Source organism: Acinonyx jubatus, chromosome D2, assembly GCF_027475565.1.
Source record: "Acinonyx jubatus isolate Ajub_Pintada_27869175 chromosome D2, VMU_Ajub_asm_v1.0, whole genome shotgun sequence".
NCBI lineage: Eukaryota > Metazoa > Chordata > Mammalia > Carnivora > Felidae > Acinonyx > Acinonyx jubatus.
Window position 1 is genome coordinate 35,028,427 of NC_069393.1, and position 22,711 is coordinate 35,051,137.

Genomic DNA, 22,711 nt, shown 5'->3' on the forward strand with positions numbered 1-22,711 from the left:
TTTAGATGATCACCCTCTATGTAATACTTGAGAGGAATGTTTATGTTTGTTGCCCCAGTGCCACAGAGACAGTGACATATTGAGATATAGCCAAGGCTTTGGAAATATGCAGACTTTGAAGTTATTCCCTAGCATATGACCTTGGGCAAGTTAACTTCACTGACCCTATGTTTCTATATCTATTAAATGAGGGTCATTGTGCATCCCTCACAGATTTGTGCTGAAGATGAAATAAAATATGTAATGAACCTAGCTAATTTCTGGGTAGATAGGTAGAGGCTAAACAGTTACAAGCCAAGAAACCTGGTGAAGGGGCAGAGGCTTTGCCATGTTTCTGAACCCGTCTTTGACATTGATGCAAACAGTTAAGTCAGCATCAGCCCGGTGTAACAAAGAGAAAGAAAATATTCCCCCTGCCACTTTAGTGTGGAAAAAAATGCGAGGAAAGATCTTCTCCCCAAAGGCTCTTGGAATGCCCCATAAAAAGAGAGGCAAAAAGATAGTCACATACGAGAGAGAAGCTGAATTTGCTCTTCAGTCAAACAAAGGATTGATTTAGTATCTAGCAAAAGGAGCAGGATGCTGACAGGAGATGCAATAAATGGCTTTGCCTTTCAAATGTTAATATGGTGGTGAAAATAATGCTTTGTTCTTGAAGCCTCTGTCTCTTTATCTGTGAAATGGGAATAAAAAGATTGGAGGAAGAATTAAATTGGGTCATAAATGTAAAGGAGTGCTGCAGAGTGCTGGGCACATGTGAGAAATCATATTCTTCTTGTTTATATGGAGCTAAGGTAACCACACAACCTGAACACTAGCCCAGGGGTAAAATGACCATGCAAAGTGATACCATTCCACATCGTAAGATTCACAAGTCTTTAAAGCAATACTCACTCATACCTTGTTCTTTCTCTGTGAAGTTGCAGGAGGGCACACACAACTCTGTTTAGCTGGCCCAAGAGGAATTGGCATTTTTTAAAAGCAATCTGTGTGGCTTTATGGAGATTATTATTCCCTTTCACGTTTTTAATTAGAGCAAAAAGAGGTTTATTTTTCTCAGGATTCCCAGTCTCTATGGCTCAAAATCTGTGGAAGAAGGTTATTGAGTGCCCGTGGCCAGGCCTGGCTGTCTGCTGTGACTGGCTCTGTGCGACTCCTTTCTTTTGGAGGGGGGGTGGTGAGGGACACGTAGTCTGAGGCCCCTGTGACTACCCACTAACAGTACCCTAGCCCCTCTGTCCACTCCACAGAGGCAGGCATCAAATGTGGACCTTGCCTTACTTCAGTAAATGGCAGTGTGTAGCTCACACTGGGCCAGGTGAAAAAAGCTCATGCCTTTCAGGAGCTCTTCATAAGAGAAGATGAAACATACCAATGCCGGTCCATATATTCTTTTGATACCTGTGGAAACCTTCCTTCTAATGCCACAGTGCTGACAACGCATAAGCCTCTCTACCCAAACTAGAATAGTGTTTTGCTTCTCACTTCCCCCCATTGTAACCTCCCTTTTCTTTTCTTTTCTCTTTTCTTTTCTTTTCTTTTCTTTTCTCTCTTCTTTTTTCTTTTCCTCTCCTCTCCTCTTTCCCCTTCCTCCTTCCCCTCCCCCTCTCCTCTTCTCCCCTCTCCTCTCCCTTCTCCCTTCTTTTCCTTTCTTTTTTATAAATTTCAGAAGAGACTGTGAGCACTTTGGAGAATTTTCTGGGGGAAGGTTGTTCTGCCATGTCTTTTTATTTATTGAAAATGAAATTTTAATTACACAAGTACACTACTCTCCATACTCCTAACTGCTCAGGCTGTGTCCACTTTAGCTGCCTCTCACCCTCATCTCTGCTCTTTTTTAGAGCCAACCATATTAGAAGTTGGCTATGTTTGCTTATCTTCTTTCTATGAACTTAAACACTCATACACATAGATTTATATATACAAATACTAAAGAATTTATGGTACTGTGTAAGTTCAGCTGCTTGCTGTTTTCACTCAGTGGTATGTCTCTGATAACTTTCCATGTCAGTACCTATAGACATACAATACTTGGGCTTTTCAATTTGAGTGCAATATTCCATAGTATGGATATGCCCAGTTTATTTGGCCATTAGTTTTTGATAGACATGTTGGTTGTTAGTAATTCCTCCTTGTCACATCAGTAAATGTCTTTGTTATGGGCTTTGTGTCCATGTGCAAGTGTTTCTCTTGGGTATACTTTAAGATGTGAACTTGCTTAATTCATGGTGTATGCATATTTTAAATTGTAATGCATGCTGTAAAATTGTTCTCCACAATGACTTTATCAATATTCGTTCTTACCAGTGATGTGTGGAAAGAATATCATTTGATCCATTCTCCTGCCAGCATTTGGTATTAGCACACTTTGAAAATTATTGCAATCTATTGGCATATTCTCCTGCCATTTAAAATGTTTCACTTTCCTGCCAACTTCAAGAATCATTTCATGTATTTATTATCTGTTTTTTTCTATTTTGAATTGCCTGTGTATATCATTTGCCCATTTTTTTCTATTGCCTTGTGTGACTTTTACTTAATGATTTCTAGTAAGTCTTTATATATTCAGGCATTCTTGGCCTCAGTCTCTCATATATTGCAAATATTTTCTTCCATTCTATTGTCTTTCAAATTTATGGTGCTTTTTAAAATTACATACAGGTTTTTAATTACTACGTCAAATTAACAACTCTTTTCTTTATATGCTATATGTGTCTTGGGTCTGACCAGGAGTCTCATGCTTAGGCCATAAACATTTTCTCCTATGTTTCTTCTAAAACTCTGTTTTAATTTTGCTTTTTAGGTCTTGATCCACTGGACTTCTTTGTGTGTGAATGCTTTCATGTTGAGATAAAAAATTACGGATATATATCCCCAATCCATTTGTTTTTTAGGCCATTTGCTAACCATTTTGAACCACTATTTTTATCACATACAAAATTTCTAATTAGACTGTCTATTCTATTCACTGATCTATTTGTCTATTTGCTTTGCTATTGGAAATGTTAAAACAAATAGTATGTAACCTAAACAGTGTTTGAATAACCTTGCAAGCCTGAGAGGTCACCTTGTGAAACCTCGTTGTCAACCATAATGTGTTCTCTAAAGCCTGCAGACTATGTTAGGTTCCCGTGTTCTTGGAAAGCTAGATTGTTATGGTATTCTTAAATATTCTTTCAAAGGTCACTGTGGGGTACTTGCGTGGCTCAGTAAGTTAAGTGTCTGATTCTTGATTTTGGCTTATATCATGATCTCACAGTTTGTGAATTGGAGTGCTGTGCTGTTAGCATGGGGCCTGCTTAGGATTCTCTCTCTCTTTCTCTCTCTCTCTCTCTGTTCCTCCCCTGTTTATGTGTGCATGCTTTCTCTGTCTCAAAATAAATATGTAAATAAACATTAAAAAAAACTCACTGTTGTGTGGCCCATCTTATCACTAATATTGGGAGAGTTCTCACAGATTTTAACTGAGGTATAAGAATCAGTGTGAGTTTTGGCAGAGGGATGCCCATCAGGTCATACAAGTTCTAATTTTAATTTTCCCACATGCTCTTTGGCCATAGATCACTCACCCTTCCTCTTACAGGCTGGGGAAGAAGTTGGACTGAGTGGATGACTTGTGCCCTGACACTTACTCACTGTGGGGATTTAAGGTAAAGTGTTTAACTTCTCGATCTTCTCAGTTAGTAAGGATATTATTGCCTACCTCTCAGGATGATTTTATGGAATCTTGATACAAATAATGTACAAGGGAACATTTGCTAACTACACAACACTACAAAAACTAGCACTACATACTAATGGGTACAGGCTTTGTTTTCATTTTGGTCCAATGAAGATAATAAATCTTTGTCTCACCTACCTCAGAGAGCTGTTCCGAGCATCACATGGGATGTGCTTTGATAAAATTGAAAATGCCACACAAATTATTTATTGCTGATGAATCCCAACAGGTGGACTGGAATTGGCAAATATTAACCAAGCCCATGGGGTTATTGCAGTGAAAGAGGGTCATATTAATAGGATATCCTCGGGGGAGAATTGTTGGAGCAAGATTTATGGGGGCCCTTAAGTCTTTACCCACTTGAGTGAAAAAAGGTATAGTGTTGGTCTTTTAAGAGGGTTCAGACAGTCTTTTAAGTGTGAATAACAGGCAGAATGAGTGCTATATGGAGTTCTTGTGCTAAGGAATCAAGGACCAGAGTGGGGCTTGTGGCATGTTCCCTTGTGTTACCAGTGGCCATGTGAAGTTTTAGTTTTAAAAAATGGGAGTTTGATCTTTATTTGTCTATAAATTGTGGAGTGCCTCTCTGTCTCTTGCCATGCTTTGCCCAGCTTTCATATGGAATCCAAACCGCCAGGACTTAAGCAATAATTGGAATACTAGGTCATTGAATATTAAAGTGGAAGACTAGAAAATGAATAAAAAAAACAATAATAGGGCTTCTCATTATAATGGCACCAGTATTTTTCCCCTATGAGGGGAAATAATGCTAGTTGTGTTGAACTATTACTTTGGTGACCCCAAATAAACTACACCTCCCAGTATTCACACCTCTGTGTAATTCCCATCCACACTGGCTCTGAACTTGGCCAATGTAAGCAGAAACTTATGAAGTGGTTGGGCTGGTCTCCTTGGAATGCTTGCTCACAGAATCCACCTGCCAGGTAAAGAAGCTCAAGCTAGACATGTGGAGAGAGAGAGAGAGAGAGAGAGAGAGAGAGATGTCATAGCCCCCAGTCATTGGCCCACATTCCTGACATGCGAATGAAGTCATCTTGGACATTCTGTCTGCTGCCACCATCTGACAGTGAACGCATGAAGGACTTAAAGTGAGATCAGTAGAACTACCCTGGGGGAGCCCTTATTAACCCACAGAGTTACAGGCAAATTAACTTGCTTAAATCTAGTATGTTTGTTGTATAGCAATAGATAAGTGAAACGCAGTGTTGAAACACATGCACCTACACTAAACTTGGTTTAATGGATGAGCATTAACTGGTTTTTCTTATCTGAGGAGTTGGCGTTTTTAGACTTTGGTTCAGCCTATTTTATCAGAAGACACTTAACTCTTATTTACCTCCTTGATTTCCTCCTCCCTTGAGGTGAGATGTTGCATTTGGGGTCTGTCCAGTTCTATACAGAAAAGATGGTGGAAGAAAGAATTGTCCCTTTCCCAGTGAGGCCTTTTCCCTTCCCATCAGGTTTCCTAGATCAGGGCCCATGGGAGGAGGTGGCTAGGTAAGGATATTTATTTCTGCAGCTTGAGTCCACGGGGGAACCTGGAAGAATTTATAAATCCATCATTTCAAGTCATTAGGCGGCATGTTGGTCAGTACAGGAGACTCTCTTCTCATTAATTCAGAGGAGATTTACTTGTGTCACCCTCATTAGTATTTATGGGATTTATCCACATCAATCGCTAGTGCATTAACAGGGAAATAACTAAACCTCCCAGGGTTTGTTGGCGCTAATAAAATGAGCTGGAAGTTCCAGAAATCACCATGATCAGAAGTATTATAAACCAGGGCCTGTAACTGATCCTTTCAAAGTACCCTCAGGATGTTTTCCTCCCTGCTTCCCTTCCAGTGCCATTTGCACATGAGTGTGGTATCTAAGACCTTCTGTCCAAATTTACAGTAGGGCCCATTTCTTACCATGCACCCCTGTGGGACAACCCAATGGAGTGTTGAAAATATTGTCAAACCAGAACATCTAGGTAAACGAAGAGTTAAATTTCTTATAATTCTTTTTGTTTGGTCCTGGCTTATAAAAAAAAAAAAAGGAAAACACCCTGCATGTAAATATATTTTTTATGTATTCTGAACATAAAGATAGCTCTGTCCTACCATATTGATTTATTAGATTCTCTGACATTTTAGTTGTGGTCGTTATGTTATATTTATGAGATGAATGTTGGATTCCCTCATTATGTTATCCTCATTTATTTTACATACTTTTATGGCTGGTTGTGCATCGCTTTACAGTTAAAGCTTTATTGCAGCTGTTAGCGTTGGGGGGAGGGGAAGGCAAGTAGTTATTGATCAGAATTTACATGTTTACTGTTGTAATCATGATTTATTTAATCTGTTTGCACATATAAATATAAGCCCACTCTCAGAAATAAAAAATATATACTGTATCTATATTTTAGCAGCATTCTTGTCACCCATACCCTTTGGAGTGGAGAAGTTGGGAATGATCCAGTGTTGCATGGACTGGTATTTTCCTTACAGTTCTTTGGTGAAGAGTGTGGCTTTTGGAGCCAGACTGCTGTGGTTCAGATCTCAGCTGTGCTTCTTACTACTATGTGGCCTCGTTCAAAGCATTTACCTCTCTGTGCTTCCATTTTGTCACCTGTAAAATGAGAATGATATTACTACTTTGCTCTAAGATTGTTGTGAGAATTAAAAGACTAACATTGGCAAAACGCTTAGAATGAGCTTTAGATAGAGAATTTGCTTATTTAATGCTAGTCACTGGAACTCCAATGAGTAGGTGGTGGGGTAGTATATTGGGAAGGCCAGGTGACTCTCAGGTGGGAGCTCTGACTTCCATTTTGGTCTAGCAGGGCAAAGACACTTAGAAGGTGTGCCCTAGCCAGGAAAGAGAAGGATGCCTCGAGGTCTAAAAGTTGGTGCTGAAAAGTCTATTTTTTCCCATATGTTATCTTAAAAGGTGTTTTCACCTCTGCTGTAAGCTAGTGTTGAAGGATTATTTTTGCTTTGCCACTTTGCCTCACCCTTCTCATCTGTCATTTGGGTTTATATACCTGTCGAGAGTATGATGATATTATACTGATGTGGTCACTGGATTAAAGTCAAAGACATTCTATAGCCCCAAGTATGCCACTGACTAGCCTTATTATGTGGGCAAAAGACTTAATTTATGAAGAGGGGCAAAGTCCCTACCTGCTTTATAGAGTTATACTGAGAATCTGATGAAGTGATGTTAGTCACATAACTTCAGATACTCTGGAGTGCTAATGTATACTTTAGAGGGGAGTACTGGTAATGCAACCTCACAAAGGTTTACGGAGATGAGATGCTGTAACAGATGTGAAAAGGCTCTGACAGAAGCAGGATGTGCTTTCTGAACATGGGGGACATGGTGAAGACTCACTTCTGACCTCCTGATGCTCTGGGTGGGAGTCCCACCTCCTGCTGAGAGCTGGGGTCCTAGAGGAACGCAGGCCCCCTGGGACCTTGGTTCCAATGAGTTTTACCCCTTATTCAAGTCCTGTGCTACAATTGGGCCATATCCTTAGAAAAAACATTAGTCTTGTCCGTGTCATTTCTTTATTATTTATTTGTTGGGTACAAGGTTGTGTATCTGTCCCCACCGTTTCATGTAGGCCATGCACGCTGCCCTGCTAACCAGCAACTCAGCATTTACATTTTATACCTGCCAATTTGGCAGTGATTCTTGGAAATAATTTACTTTTATCATCTTGCTTCAGAGTTTCAAAAAATAATCCATCTAGCAGAGCAGTTTATCCTTTCTATATGTTCATTTTTGTTTTGAGGCTTTTTAGACCTAATGGTTTTTAATCAGACTTCGAGGCCACTCATCATAATTAGGTTTAGAGTTATGAGTTATGTACACTTCACCATTACATCACACCTCCCTGGGATAGGTGAGTGAATTACAGATTATCGCAGGATTTCCAGGGCCTTTCAGGATGATTTACAACATTTAAAGAAAAATCTCCAGTTTGTCCCTTGGCTTAACACACTTCTAGGAAAACCTGGGTGTTTTTTTTTTTCCTTTCACCTCTTTCTGAAAATGGTTTTGCTTGTCAAATTATCGCCCCAATCACTTGGCCTCTGATATGTTATGTTAGCTAAGTTTTAAGAAAAAAAAGTAATCAAAATTAAATCTCAAAATATTAAGCTGAGCAAAATAAGTCACGCACAAATAAGTATTTACTCTCTGATTTCATTTACATGACATTCTAGAACTAATCTGGGGTGATAAAATCAGAGAAGTAGTTGTTTCTTGGAGAGCCTGAGATAATTTGGAGAGATGTGGAAATTAGAAACGTCCTAGGTCATGATTCAGGTAGTTAAACTTAGGTGCATACATTTTGTCAAAACAGATTGAATTGTACATTTGAGGTCTATGCATTTCACTCTGCAAATAGATCTCAATAAAAATGTGGAAAAAATAACTATGAATTACCTGTTCATTACACATCGTTTTAGATGCTCCTTTAACAATGTTTTAATGCTGTGGTAATTTTGAGGCAATATGATGTCTTTTGCCCATCCCTTCGTACCAGGGCTTGAAGAAAAGATGTTCTACCACACTACCACTTCCAAGTCATTGAAGGTTTGGGTGAAATGTGTTTGTCAGCTCTGTTAGCCAAGGATAGTCAAAGTGGGTACCTGCTGTCTGGATTAGCTTTTATAGAGAGCCATTATTCATTCTAAAAATGTTCCCTTCTTCTGCCACTTGACTACTTGACTTATATGGGGGAACAATCTCTTGGCTAATTTTTTTTTTTTTGGTGCATACTTCTGAAATACAAATCCACTTTTTCTAATGAATCATTATCATGTACTACCATCAAAGGTTATTCACTGAAAGCTCAGGAAAAAAAAAAGCTATGAAAACTAATTTTGATTGTTAATGGAAATGTATTTTTAGTCTTAAAGAGCTTCCCTCAGCAATAATTATAGTTATGCCTCTTGGGTGTTTTTGGACTTTTAAATTTACATTTAGTAGCTCCTTTTCATTTAGCAGTTAATCTTTTAACGGAGCTCGGCAAATTTGTTCTTCAGTCTCGTGTTAGGAGAGGATTGACGGAGATTTTATTTCTTCTCTTCTCCTCTTCAGCTTTTGCCCCTCTTCACTGTGCTTGCAAGCGCCCACACGGCACTCATTCTTGTGTTTCTGCTGCGTCCTGGTGCGAATGTGGCCTGGGCAGGAAAAGGCCAGCGGGCAAAGTCTGGAGACAGACCCTGGGCTTTCCTGCAGCCAGTGGGCATCTCTGGCAGAGCTAGCTGCCTCTGCCCCATGCAGCACAGCACTGTGGCACAGAAAGTGAGCTCACAGAGTGGGTTTGTGGCATGTGGGCAAGGCTTGACGTTGTGGCCCGAGGCTCAGAAAACACACAGCCAGCTTGTAAGGGGACTGGCTTGCAGCAGCCTGCCTCCTGCTTCAGGCCCGAAGTGTCAGTAGGCAAATAGGGAGATTTAAAACAACAAGATGCAAAGGTTTTGTAGCAACTGAGTTTGCTTGCTGGTTTGGCAGATTCTTTACAGATTTCAGAGAAAGACAAAGGTAGCTTAAAGGATGTGGACAGGGAAGGGGTTCTGGCAGGAAGTTTGCTGAGTTTCCTCCCTCTTATTAAAAAAAGACAATGGTCAGTGTCATTAGAGAAAGCTCAGGCCACCAATGAGAGTCCTGCTCCTGGTAAAAACTGACCTCCCCACGAAACGAGAGAGCAGTCAGACATTTGGGTATTTGCAAAGCAGCGCTGAACATTCGGGAACAGTTAAAATTAATCCTGTGTACTGCAGCTCCCGAGAAAGAAAGCCAGCCCCACATGTCAATAAATCTAGATCTGTTTGAAGCAAACGTCACTAAATCTTCGTCTTGACTGTTTGCTGGTGGTGTCAAGAGCTGCCCTGGAAGATGAATTTGAGGGGAGGATGAAAAAGGAACCATATTAAACTGCAGCTCTGATAAGTTTAGTTAAGAGGCAGGAGATGTGTCCTTGCCGTGACATTCAGTGGCTGATATTTGTTTCCCTTTAAATAATATGCTGTACATCTGTGAGAATGATGGTTTAGGGCTGGCGACATTGCATCTCCTCCAAGGTTACTGCCTTCTGGACAGGCAGTCTCTCTCCTTTCTTTCTCCATCCCACACCCTGTCAATAAATATCCACCTGTCTGAGGAAGTGAGATACTGATTTTAGAGCTGACACCAGAGCATCTTCATTGCAAGTAGCAACGAGGCTCTATCCATGTGAACGTGGAGGGGGATGGGTAAGAGAAATTAAAGGGATTGTCAGAAGCAGCTTTAGTCATGAAACTGTCACATGAACCCCAACAACACCCAGTGGGGAGGTACCAGCAGTTTGAGAATTTCCCCCTCAAAACCCTGTTTTCACAAGTGAGACGTGTAATAACTGGGAACTTTGGAACTTTTGGTTCTATTGTCTCCTGCAGTCCCCCTTGTTTTATCCTTACTGTAGCTTCAGACCTATGACAGAACAGCAGTCGGCAAACTTCTTCTGGAAAGATCCATACAGCCATAGTAAATATGTTTTGCTTTGCAGGCCTTACAGTCTCTGTTGTAATTACTCAGCACAGAAACCGACAAGTCTGTTCATAAATGAGTGGCTTTGTCTTTTCTCAGTGTCATTGTGGACCCTGAAAGTTGAATCGCATGTAATTTCCCACGTCATTATTATTTAGCTTCCCTCACCCCCCCCCCTCCTCCCCCTGCCAGCATTTAAAAATATAAAAACCAAGCTGTACAAAAACAGGTAGTGGGCAGGAGTTGGCCCTGGACCGTGGTTTGCCCCCCTCTGACTTAAGATTTTGGTCTGTCATCCTACGTTCTCTTTGCCAGTGCACAAAGTTGGTGGCTGTTCCTTTTGGCAGGAGGACATTGCCAACCTGAAGATTAAACCCATGGCCGTATTGAACCAAGTGATTACCACGTATCCCCTGCTTTTCCAAACCTTGCATTATATACCACTTTGCTTTTACACAAGACCTTTGTTGGTATCAGTTTCTGCTAATGGAAAGAAATCCAAAGAAGATTTTCACCTTTATCAAGAAAGGCAAAAGGTGAAAACATCGTTTAGCAGTTCTGCGGTGAGCCTGTGGAGGCAGCACATACCTCTGACAGTAAGAGAGGCACAGCCAAGCTCCTTGCCCCAGACTATACTCAGCATCTCAGCCTGCAGCCTCCCTAGCTTTGAGCTGTGTTGTAAGCGTCTCTCCTTTATTTGGATTTATCATGTGCATCCATTAGCAAGAAGTGTCAGAAGGTACCAGGAAAACCTGAGTGGTTGTTTCTCGGGTCTGGGAAATCTTTCCATATAAATTAATAGTAATTGTGCTGTACCATTTTGGTTTATGAAAGTGTTCATAGGAATGCTATACTTTTGGATAACAGGGAAAATCTGTAATAGGTATGGATAAAAAAACATGACACGGCTCTGAAGCAGGCAACCCAGTTTCCCACACCAGTCCTCCCTTATCAGTTACTAGCCGTGTAACCTCACGTTGGTCACTTAACCTCTCTAGGCCCTGGTTTTCTTTTTTTCCTTTTAATGCAACAGGCAAAATTATCCTCGCCTTACTTACCTGACATGACTATCATATAGACCAAAGAGTTAAGAGAAATGAGAGATTTTAATAAACAATAAATATGAATGTAAGCCTTTGGTGTTATTCTCACTGCCTCACCACTGTCGGTTCTTTTCAGTAACTATGATTATTGTTCATATTAAAGGATTATATGTCCTGTATTTCAGCTGCAAAACAGAATCAGAATTTGAACTCTACAAGGAAGATAATATTTCTCGTTAACTTGGACTCTGATGTTGGCTGGGTATTTCTGAGCCTCACCTAGTGGCTTTTTGGCTTTTGCTCCCAGTGCCTCCAGGTGCTCGCCCTAAATGAAACAATCGTGTGCCCTCTGACCCGTGCCACTGCTCAGAAAGCCTTGCCTCCTCTCTGTGGATCCAGTCCCCGCCAGCCTTCAAGGCCCACCCAAAGTGCCACGTTATCCAGGAGGTCCCCCCTTGGCTCTTCAACCCACACAATATTGTCCTGTGTAAATGACTTGAGTCTACCCTCAGAACCACAGCCCTGGAAAGGTATCCTGTTCTCCAAAATCTGTTAAGAAAAGAAGATACCATCAAAAGATGGAAGTTGCAGGTCAGTTAAGCAGGATGTTTTTTGAGTTTCATTGAAGTGATTTACTACTGACCAGTGGGAGAAAGACTCAGATATGTGATAAGGGGACACTCTAGAGAAGTGACTCTGACAGGTGACATCACACAACTTTTCTCCAGCTACAGTATTCCATCTGTGTAGGCTGTTATATATTTAAAGCATTTTTATGTCCACTAGGTGTTTTTGATCGTTGTTATAAACCTTTGAAGTACATGAAGCAATATTCGAATTCCCATTTGACCCTGAGGAAGCTGAGGCCCAGAGACGTTCATTTTCCTGTTCTAGTATCATGCAGATGGCTAATAGTGACAATGGGAGTGAAATGTAGCCCTGGTTACTATACTCCCCCCCCATCTCCCCACCCCCAGCTTTGAACCCCAAGCTTCTATAAGCCCAGGTCATGGGCTCTTGCTATATCCCATATTCAAATTCTTGAGGGTAAAAACATGTTTATATATGGATATATCAAACTGGCTGTTTTTAAGTATATCAGCTTGTCTTATCCTCCCTTCCCAGAATGCATTGGTGGAGCAGGTTTTTGAGCATGAGAGTCTCTTATCACATATTTTCAGCTTCTATTCTGCTCATACCTCCATTATGTAAATATGTATAGAGTGTTGGCTTATTTATTCAGTCTGCGGTGGGGAGACCCGGTGTATTATTGATTCCTGGGCTGTACTCCTTGGCCTAAACACCTTCAGTAGCTCCTCATTGCTCACCTAATGAAGTGTGAACTCTTTGGGTTGGCATTTTAGGTTCTCAGTAATCTGGTTCCAGCCTGCCTTTCCCGCCTCACTTTCCCTCTCAGAGGAAGCTGTCTGCCTCTCTTTTGCCCAACTCACTCCCTCATCCTGTGCCCTTCTCCCTCATCTAGGATGGGGATCTGCCAGTTTTCCCCATTTTCCATTTAGCTTCAACTTTCCCTCTCCAGAGATAGTTTCCTATTCGCCTGTCATAATGCATGTGTTGTCCCTACTCTTTTTTTTTAAGTTGAGAGAGAGAGAGAGATGGGGGGGGGGCAAAGGGAAAGAGAGAATCCAAGGGATTCTGTGCTGATAACACAGAGCCACAGAGCGTGGCTTGATCCCACGAACCGTGAGATCATAACCTGAGCCGAAATGAAGGACACTCAATGGACTTGAGCCACCTGGGCGCCCCATCTTGACTCTTAAAAACAAGCACAAAAACAAATTTTTGATCCTAATTCTCTCTCATGCTGTTGTCTTCTCTCTTCTTCATTATTTGAAGCATCTAATAGCATCTGTCACCTGCAGGTTATAACTAAGGTGATAACTAAGCTCTAAGGTCCTAAGGTAGGGGCACACTATCACCTAAAAGCAATATCTGGCCCCAGCATTGGTTTTTGTAGGGCTCATGGACCAAGAATGGTTTTTCATTTTTTAAAGGTGGAAAGCATTTTATTTTATTATTTCTTTTTAGGTTGAAAACACTTTAAAAAGAATAATTCTTAACACATGAAAAATACATGAAATCAAATTTAAGTGTCCATAAATAAAACTTTGTTGGCACACAGCTGTGCCATTCATTTTGGTATTGTTGATGGCTGCTTTGGTGCTACAGTAGCAGAGTTGAGTAGTTGCAAGAACCACGTGGCTCTTCATGGTAAAAGCTTGCTGACCCCTGTCTTGAGGCACTGATAGTCACTTCTGTGCATTTAGAAGGGTGCTAGTTAGGTACCACCTTTGGGAGAATTGAGAAAATAGTCACAGAAAGCACATCATGTGATTCAGGTGGAGAACACCACCCCCCCCCCCCCCCCCCCGCCGTCATTGAAAAGAACTGACTCTCTCCCTTATTCCTTAAACTTTTATCAAACAGGTCCTGGAGCTAGCCTGCCTCTCTGCTGTACTGTGTCCTTTGAAGCCCTCCGGTGACTTCTCAGTCATGATGTTCAGTGGGCAGCTCTAGCTCTTTATAATTTCATCCTCTTTCACCCTATTGACTAGTCTCTCATTCCTGAAATTCTCTTTTCTGTTTATGTTGATGCTGTGACCTCTGCTTTTCTGTCTCATTGTCTGTCTTCCCTTTCCATTCATTAAATGTACAGGTTTCTTTAGTTTCTAAGCTTTGCTTTTTTTTCCTCTTTCCTACGTATAGTCTTTTTAGAAAAACTGTGACTATAGCTATTATCTCTCTGCTGACAATTTCCAGTTTGCTCTCTCCAAAACTCTAGTCATGTATTTCTGTGTTCCTCCTAGGCATCGTCTTCTCTTAGCTGTTCTCTCATTCACTTACCTCCTTTCCATGGTGCCAGCATGGGTATTTAGAGCCTCAGTTATCTATGATGTATCTCCTTAGCTACACACAGTTCATCAGTTACTTAATCCTTGATGATGATTTCAATATCCATCCCTTCTCTCCAGTCTCGCCTCCTTTATTTGGCTCCCTATTATCTTTCTCTTTTCTAGGCTAGACAATGACTGTTTCTCCTGGCACTTTCCCTTCTATCCTCCCCTGCATGCAGGCTGCTGCTTGATTCTAGTAGACACTTTTGGGGCCCCCATCCCAACTCCTCAAGCCGCTGTGGTTTCAGTCACAGCCATAGTGCACAGTTCCACATGAGCTCAGACTTGTTGACTGTGTCTCTCACCTCATGTTAACATGTGAATCTTTCCATTTTTCGCCTAAGGACCTTCCCTGGAGCCATGAGCTTCTGTGCCTAAGCTAAGCTCAGCTTGGACGTGCAAGGAAGCCAGTGGCCCCCACAGGGGCAGTCCTCAATCACTGGGGAACTAAAGCTGATAGTAAGTGCCCAGCCTCTTGTCCTTCACACAGACCATTCTGGGAGGGCTGCTATGTGCTTTTTAGGCATACTGGAGGAGGCTCGGTCATGCCCTGTTGCCAAGAGCAGTGACCTTGATAATGTACCCCAGCATTGGATTTTCCTCTTCCCCTGATCCCTCTGGGATCATCTCCCAAATAAACCCCCTGCATCCATTTGCTCATCTCAGGTCCTGCTTTGAGAGGGATTCAAACTAAGATCATTTTTCTAAAAGCTGCCGCCAGACATCTTCAGTGGTTTCGCAAGCTTTCACAACATAAGACTGTTGGTGCTCTGAAATCCTCAGCTCTCCAGTTGTGATAGTAGCCTATCTTTCCAGTATTCTCTTATTCACCCTTTTCCTTTGCCACAGTCAGACTGAGTTCCTTAAGGCAGAGACTGTGTCTTATTCATCTTTGTTTCCATTATTTTGCTCAATATCCAAGATAGTTGGAAAGTAAATATAAATGTATATTTTTAGTGAGTGAGTGAATGAATGTGTTTATACTCATTTGTTGATCCTTCAAGGTTCTTCTCCTCCTCATTGCTTCTCAGTGACCTTTCCGTCCACTAAAATTATAAAACACTGCATCTATACCGCTGTATGGTCCTTTTTGCTTTCTACTTGGTATTTATTTACAAGTCTTATCCACTAAAATGCAAATTCCTTGAGGGAAGTGATCTTTATTTTTCTTTATATTTCCCCACAGAGCTTATGGGAACATGGATAATCAATGAATGTTGGTGAATGACTCACTACTTTTTTGGCATCCTAGGTCGTTTTGATTTGTTCTGTTCTCTAATCTCCAGACATGTCCCATGTTTTCTTATGCCCATGAATTGAGGCTACTTATGCCTCTTTTGCTTTTCATACATGCTTCTTAAACTGTTTACCTAGCGGAAAGTCTATCTATCCTTCAAAACCTAGCTTAAATATCTTTCTCATAAAGTCTTTCCAAACCCACCCCGTGAAGCCTCCCCCCCTGCCTTCCTGTATGTTATGCATTTGTGTTATTTTGCTTTAAGTAGCATAATTTGATTTGGTTTATGTTCCTTCCTTGTAGGAGATGGTAAGCACTTTCAGGGCAAGACTGGTTTTACTTCTCCCTTGTATCCATTAGCTTGCTCTGCACTCTGTGATCAATAAATATCTGTTGGAATGAATTAATTTGAATAGCTTAAATTATACCATCATGGCTTTTCATTCCCACGATCTTAATGGGTACCCTCTGACCTATCTCTGTGAATTTTTTTGAGTTTCATTTTGGTAATGGAAGAAATATCAAGCAGAAGGAAAGATATATATCTGGAGCCAGTCAGCATGATCTACTGTGTTTGAACGTGAATATTTGAACATAACTTATAAGAATGCCATTTCAATTATTTGTAAAATATTTAAATAGTATAATCCAATTTACATTCTATCATTTCCAACAGCTGTAAAATTTACTTTACACCAAAGTTAGCTCAATCACTTTAATTCAGTCTGGAAAAACAGTACAAATGAAAGCTTAATTTGTATTTAATCTCCCCTTTTGTTTCTACATTATTGCCGTCGAATCATTCCTTTTAGTGATTGAGATTTAAACCAGAGAGAGAGGAAAAAGTCATGATGAAATATTTGAGAAGAATATAACCCATAATGAAAAGTTTGGAGTAAATGTTTAAAAATTCCAACTGGCTTTGTTCCTGGGGTTTCAATTCACAGCATTGTCTTTGTTATAAGCCCCTGGCATGAGATGTGTAGGTTACTTTGTCAGAATCCTAGGACTGTGACTCTCTGGCATTTAGAACCAGGTGATTCACTTGGAGCAGGTTACATTTATACCCTGTATATGAAGATTGGCAGGGAATACAAATGTGAGTAATTATTATTTAGTGTGTTGATCATGCTCATATCTTCCTAAATGGCTTTATGATCATTTTGGTGAGTTTTTCTCTCTGAGCCCTGGCAGTCTTCCAGCTTTTGTCAAAAGCAGGGAGTAGCAGCGAGGAGAAAATTGTGGCAAAATTGTGACTAACCACGACTTTCCTGTCCTCCTGTAGCACCAGATCTGGTGTGTGGATGGGAGGCAGTAGGTCTAGGGAAGGGGAAGAATGACCAAGCAGCATGTTTGTGTTTAGAACAAAGTAACCCTTTGTTGTTTTTCTGCCTTCCCTTTGGCAGCATTTAGGGAAGTATTGTAGAGACCTATGTATGCCCTCCCTGGACCTCTCTCTCATCCCCATGCTCGCTGTATCCTCTTACACCCAATAAGCCTCCTTAAGACTAAAAGGTGTTTGCATGAAGAGAAAAATGTGGATAAATTGAACTGATCAGTAAGAATGAAATAACTGAGTAAAGGAAGGAGGAAAGAAGGAGTTGAAGGTCATTCATAGCCAAGAAGCATTACAGGAGACAATCGCATGTTACACATTCGAAAAACTATTCCAGAAGGATGGAAGTGATCTCACAGGCCTAGACTCTGAAAGACAGAAAAACTGAAGAGGAGTTTGATGTAGTTGCATTACAAACACTGTCAGAAAAGAGGAAACAGTATCTAGACACCTGCATCACTATGTGGGATAAGATTTTTAAATGGGGCAGACTGGTCAGGGAAAAATGAATTATATTGACAAAGCATGCTCCTCTCTATTATGTCAGATGATCCTCAAAGCAACTGTCATTTTGGCCCAACATGGAGTAGTGACTCCACTCTACAGCTGAGGTAACTGAGGCCCAGAAGTTTGAGCAATTTGTCTAAGGTCACACTGCTAATAAAAGGTGGAGTTAAGTGTCAAACAGACCTAGGTATTTTGTTACCAGAACTGAATGCTTTTTTCCTCAATACTGTGACGTACAATGTTGACAAAACTTTTTTAATTTTTTAATGTTTATTTTTATTTTTGTGAGAGAGGGACAGAGTGCGAGTGGGGGAGGGTCAGAGAGAGAGGGAGATACAGAATCTGAAGCAGGCTCCAGGCTCCAAGCTGGAGAGCCTGATGCGGGGCTCGAACCCATGAATTGTGAGATCATGACTTGGACCAAAGTCAGACACTCAACTGACTGAGCCACCCAGGTGCTCCGGCAAAACTTTTAATAGTAGTGTCAGATGATCAAAATCACCTGGTGAACCGAGGTTTGTAAAATATAGGTAGTAATGACAGAAGGTAAATGATGGAAGGTTCATTCTGCTCCACTCAGTGTGGTGAGTGGGCCGACACAACTACTTCATTCACATTTTGGCTTCGATTTTTTCTACCAGTTCAGTTCCGTGAGCCCAAGGCTGCCGTGTGCCATACCTGTGTGTGCATATGGAGGTAGGCAGGGAGTATAATTCTGAACATTTATTCAGCATCAGTTCCACATGTACCTAGAAGGTTTGCCATGCCAGTATCAACCATCTACCACCCCAGTCACCTTGGACAGTGGTGACGTGCATGTTGCGTCCAGATTCACTTAACATCCTTATGTGTTTTAGAGAGGGTTGGGAGAGTGGTGGTTACCCCAGCCTGTTGGTTAAGAGGAGGGCAGTGAGGAGGCCACTACTGCCTCTCCAAACTCTTCCATGATTATTTTGGTGGAGTTTTTCAAGGTGTAGTCTATATATAAATGAATCTTTACCTTTTTGGAGCTGTTGGTTTAGCAAAGAAAACAGTGGACACTTTCATAGTCAAATTAGTAATGGAGGAGTTTGGGGAAGGACAAGAGGTTCAGCCTCTGGAGAAAAGGCAGAGGGTCATTTCTTTCTGGGGAAGAGCAAGGCTTAATGGGGAGGAGCAAGTGGACCCTGGTGGTGATACATGATGCCTGAAGAGAAGTGGGCGCAGTGGAGCCTGGACTCAGCCCGGGGAAGGTCTTGCAGGGGCAGGCTAAGAACTTGGAATTCTGTGCTGTAAAGCCTTCCTTGGCAGGGGTGGGGGCGGGCAATGAAGGTTGCTTTCTGTTTGTTTTCATTTTTAAGTGTGAATGAGCTACTTAGATTATATTTTAGAAATATCACCCAGGGAGTGATTTTGAAGAGTACACCAGAAGGGAAAGAAGGCTGGAGATAGGGGCAGTGATGAAGCCAGAAGTTGGATGGGGGTTGGGGGAGGGATATGGAGGAAGAGAGAAAAGGAAAAGATGAGAATGAGTAAGCTGTGTACCACAGTGTCAGAAAGAAGGTCTTGAGAGGGGACTTCTTGTAGGAACTATCCTGAGGTAGATGCAGCCATAAGCAATAAATAAGTGAATAATCAAAATACGAAGCAGTAATAACGCCACCCGCCATGCCTGCACCCCATGCCAAAGTGGTGAGAGTACTTACCTTATAGATGCCTATGTAAGAGGCTGTAGATCCCAGATCTTCCCCTTACAAGTGTATAGTCATGGGCCTGAAGTGTGGCCTAGGGATCTGCATTTTGATAATCACTGGGGGTTCTGGGGCACTTGATGTTCCCTTTTGGCTCTGACCTCTGGCAAGGATGAACTCCTCCTCATGTCCTTTTCTACATCACTTTCCCAGGACGTCATGATGCAACTACCATACATGTGAGCTTCCTGTATGTCTGGCACTTTGCAAAGCACTCCATAAGCATGCGTCCTTTAAATGTATACATCTGTCTTTTCCAAACTTTCAAGAGTATCACAATCAGTTGTGTTTCTCATTCAGGTCTGGGGTGGAGGCTAAAAACTTGCATTTCTAATAAGTTCCCTGGTGACTTTGGTGCCGCTGACCACACTTAAGAACCATGTACTCTACAACAAGGACAGGGGCATGCGTTGTTAACATGTCTTACTTGTGAGCAAACCCAAGGCTTGCCTCGGATGAGTAATTTTCCTGGGGTGGTTCTAGACAGACTAGAACCTATGTCTGTCTGACTCTCTTGTTCATATTCTTTGCCATGAGGTCCACCTTCTATCGTGCAAGGCCAGGACTGGTGGAACTCATTACCTGCTGGGCTTGCAGTCCCCTTTCCTCACTGAGGGAAATTGATTTTCTTGTTAGTGCTTCCTGAATCTCTTCCTGTAACGTGGAGTCTTGTGCAGGGGGCTGGCATCATGCCTGGGCAGAGGATGCATCTGCTTTCTTGCTGTAATTTAGACATCCTCCAAACAGCCCCCTGAACCATGATGTTTCCCTTACCAGAGGTGGCATAAGTTTAAGTTAAGTTTCTGTTACGAGGTTGTTTCCTGGTTAGTTTGTGAGCTCCTGGAGAGCATGGATCACATCCTATTTGCATTTATAGCTCTCATACTCAGTGCAGTGCTAGGTTAATGGGAAATGGGCAGTAAGTTGAGTGGATGAATGAGTGAATGAAATATATTACTTAGAGAATATAAATAATTAGACCCATTAACTGGTTTTAGATTAGTCTAACAGGCAAACTGGCTTAGAGAGTAATAGAATGGGTAAGTTTTAAATACTTGGAGGTAGTAGAATAGGGAGAAAGTACTACTTGGTCAGAGGAAAACTCAGAACCTTCCACAATTAGCAGAAATCTGTTGAAGGGGAGGGGCTGATGATTCAACTGCCCCGATTTTCCGTGTTGGATGCAGCCACACTGGTCCCTGGGATAAGTTGTTTCCTCACTGTGTGCTGGCACAGCTGAGCCAGACTGGACCAATTCTTGGGGATAACACAGAGATATCAAGGGAGTACCAGGAGTTGAGTACTGGCTTGCAGAGCTCAGAGTTCTGATTGTGCCTTGACCAGCCTCCTCTCAGGGCTGTGAACACTGTCAAGTTTCTTTCAGTCCACTTGGGTCCTCACTTGCAGTTTTTGCTTTCCGTAATTCACAGCATGGAAGCAGCACCCTCCTAGATGCTTGGCACCTTATGAATCCAAGCCAGGGAGGTATTTTTCTCACGCTTACCAAGGACTCTATTGGATCTTGCTGCTCACCCGGACACATACCTGTTTCCCCAGGTGACTACTAACAGTGATAACCTTCGTATCATCAGGTGAATGCTCAATCCCCTCCCCACTGAGATGTCACAATATGGCCACCCTTCACAATATCCTACTATGGTGGTAGTGGCCATCTTGTGACTTGAGTCATGCAAGGTGTCCGGTGGTGTGAAGACAGGGTTGGCATTTTCTCATGAAGGTCTGTGAGCACAGAGTGTAGTGTGAGGCACTGGGACAGAACTCCTGAACTCCAACTTGGCTTCTGTAGAATCTTGCTTCCCCTAGGTCCGCTTGCAGATTCTTTTACCCTTGGAAATTTTCTCTTCCCACCACTGTGTTCCCACCATGCAGTAAGGGTAACAACACTTTAATTATCAGCCACCTCGAGCTCTGGGACCTGCATCAGCAGTCTGGCATTCACCTGGTCATTACCGCCTCGGATTCTAAATAACATGGTTGAGCTGATGGAAAATGCCAGTGAAGTCCCTATAGATGTCACTGCTTGTGGCTGCACTGATATATACATGCCTGTTTCCAGTGGAATATAAAGTCTGTAGGAGCAGATTTGGAGGAGTTGGAGGACATCCGGGGCCTCCTGCCCTTTTGTTGGTCATTTTCACATAAGGGCATGTGGTTTGGGTGCCTGGAGGTTGTTAAGAGAAACCACTGGACTTAGGAATTTTGGGGGGACGGGCTTTATTTATCTTTTCCCTGTTTGGTGATTCTCAACTCTGAATGTACCTTTTTGTATCCACATGCCATGTTGATTTACTTTTTCCATTTCTTGGAATGATGCAAAATGTCTTGGTTACGAAGAATATGCGACTGTATTTTCTGTATTTTCTTTATTGAGTATCAGAAAGTTACTTCAACCAACAACTTGTTTGCCATTCATCCTTATAATGTCCTCTTTTGATTAGCTGCTTCTACACATGTGGTTCTTAAGAGAAATACAATATTTCCATGAAGTTAGCAGTGTTCCTTTAGATTTGTGCAGCACGTATACTGTTTCAGCCGATTAAAAATTAAAAAGAAATCATTGGTGTTTGTCACCCTGATTCGTTTGTCTGCATGTCACCAGTGTCCAGCGAATACTATGCATTTCTTCTAGTCATTGTTAAAACCTATGTATGGAAATAGTGTTTATACCAGCAGCTGTTACAAATCTGGGGCTATGGATTAATGTCAGCCTCTGAATGTAGAGTGCTTTAGTTAATTCCACCCAAGGACAGATGATATCATCTAGGAAGAAGGAATATATTAGAAACTGTCAGCCAGAAGGTAGTAAAAGGAGGTGATATGTTATAAGGAGTACTAAAAGGTCATTCAAAGAAGAGATATTGCTAATAACTCAATTAAAATTTTCACGCTGACATTTTACAAATTTCTGTGGAAGCCCTAAAACATTTTCAAAGCTAGCTAAATTCATACCCTAGATTGGAAAAACAGGGGTCAAATAGGATTCACACAATTCCTTTGTGAGGTGAACAAATTGGGATAATCTCCTTTTCCAGGAAATTGTGGCCAACTAATTCAATGCAACTCCTTTGATATCTAGTCGAGAGAGAGAGGTATTTTGCAAGTACATCTCTCTTCATTGGGGATTGTACCCTTTCCTCTCCTAGGCTTTGGGGCAGGGCAACCAAGTCATTTTGGCTCTTGACTTTCAGGAAATTATTCTTTGCCAGCCTGGTGCCTCATTATAGTTATTTTATGTGTTTTGCTTCCTGGAAAACAAACAACAATCTATCTTCTTCCTGGCAGCCAGGTAGCACAACAAAGAGTGTGGATAAAAGTTGGACTTGCACTTGTGGAGTAGAACTGCTTCCAGACCAGGTGATAAGACACAGCTGCCGTGGCTCCACAGTCAGGCTGCCAGGACAGACAACACGGGAATGGCAGGGTTTGAGAAAGGTCACCTCACCCAATTGCCCACTGTCCTGTTGGGCAGGGGTGACTTATTCGTGAAGATGTTCTCACCTGAAGTCTACCTGGCTTTTCCTGGTGGCTATTTCTAGTGTTCAGTCACTGTTGGGGTCTCTCACTTCTTCCTGTCCAATGAATGTGAACATAGTTCTTTTCTTGGTGTCATTTCCATAGTCACGGAGAGGAAGTGATGGGTATGGATAACGTATCA

At 41.8% G+C, this 22,711-nt stretch overlaps 1 protein-coding gene across 8 annotated transcripts in view; it reads left to right on the forward strand.

The window, feature by feature from the left end:
• LRMDA (leucine rich melanocyte differentiation associated) overlaps positions 1-22,711 on the forward strand; it is a 1,031,966-nt gene that overhangs the window by 410,443 nt on the left and 598,812 nt on the right. For 3 of the 8 annotated variants that reach the window (XM_053207079.1, XM_053207081.1, XM_053207080.1), the window contains one exon: positions 3,584-3,650. The exons of the other annotated variants lie outside the window; for them this stretch is intronic. In XM_053207079.1, coding sequence (XP_053063054.1) covers positions 3,610-3,650 — 41 coding nt within the window. In that variant the 5' untranslated portion in view covers positions 3,584-3,609. The remainder of the gene's footprint in view (positions 1-3,583; positions 3,651-22,711) is intronic. 8 annotated transcript variants of the gene reach the window in all.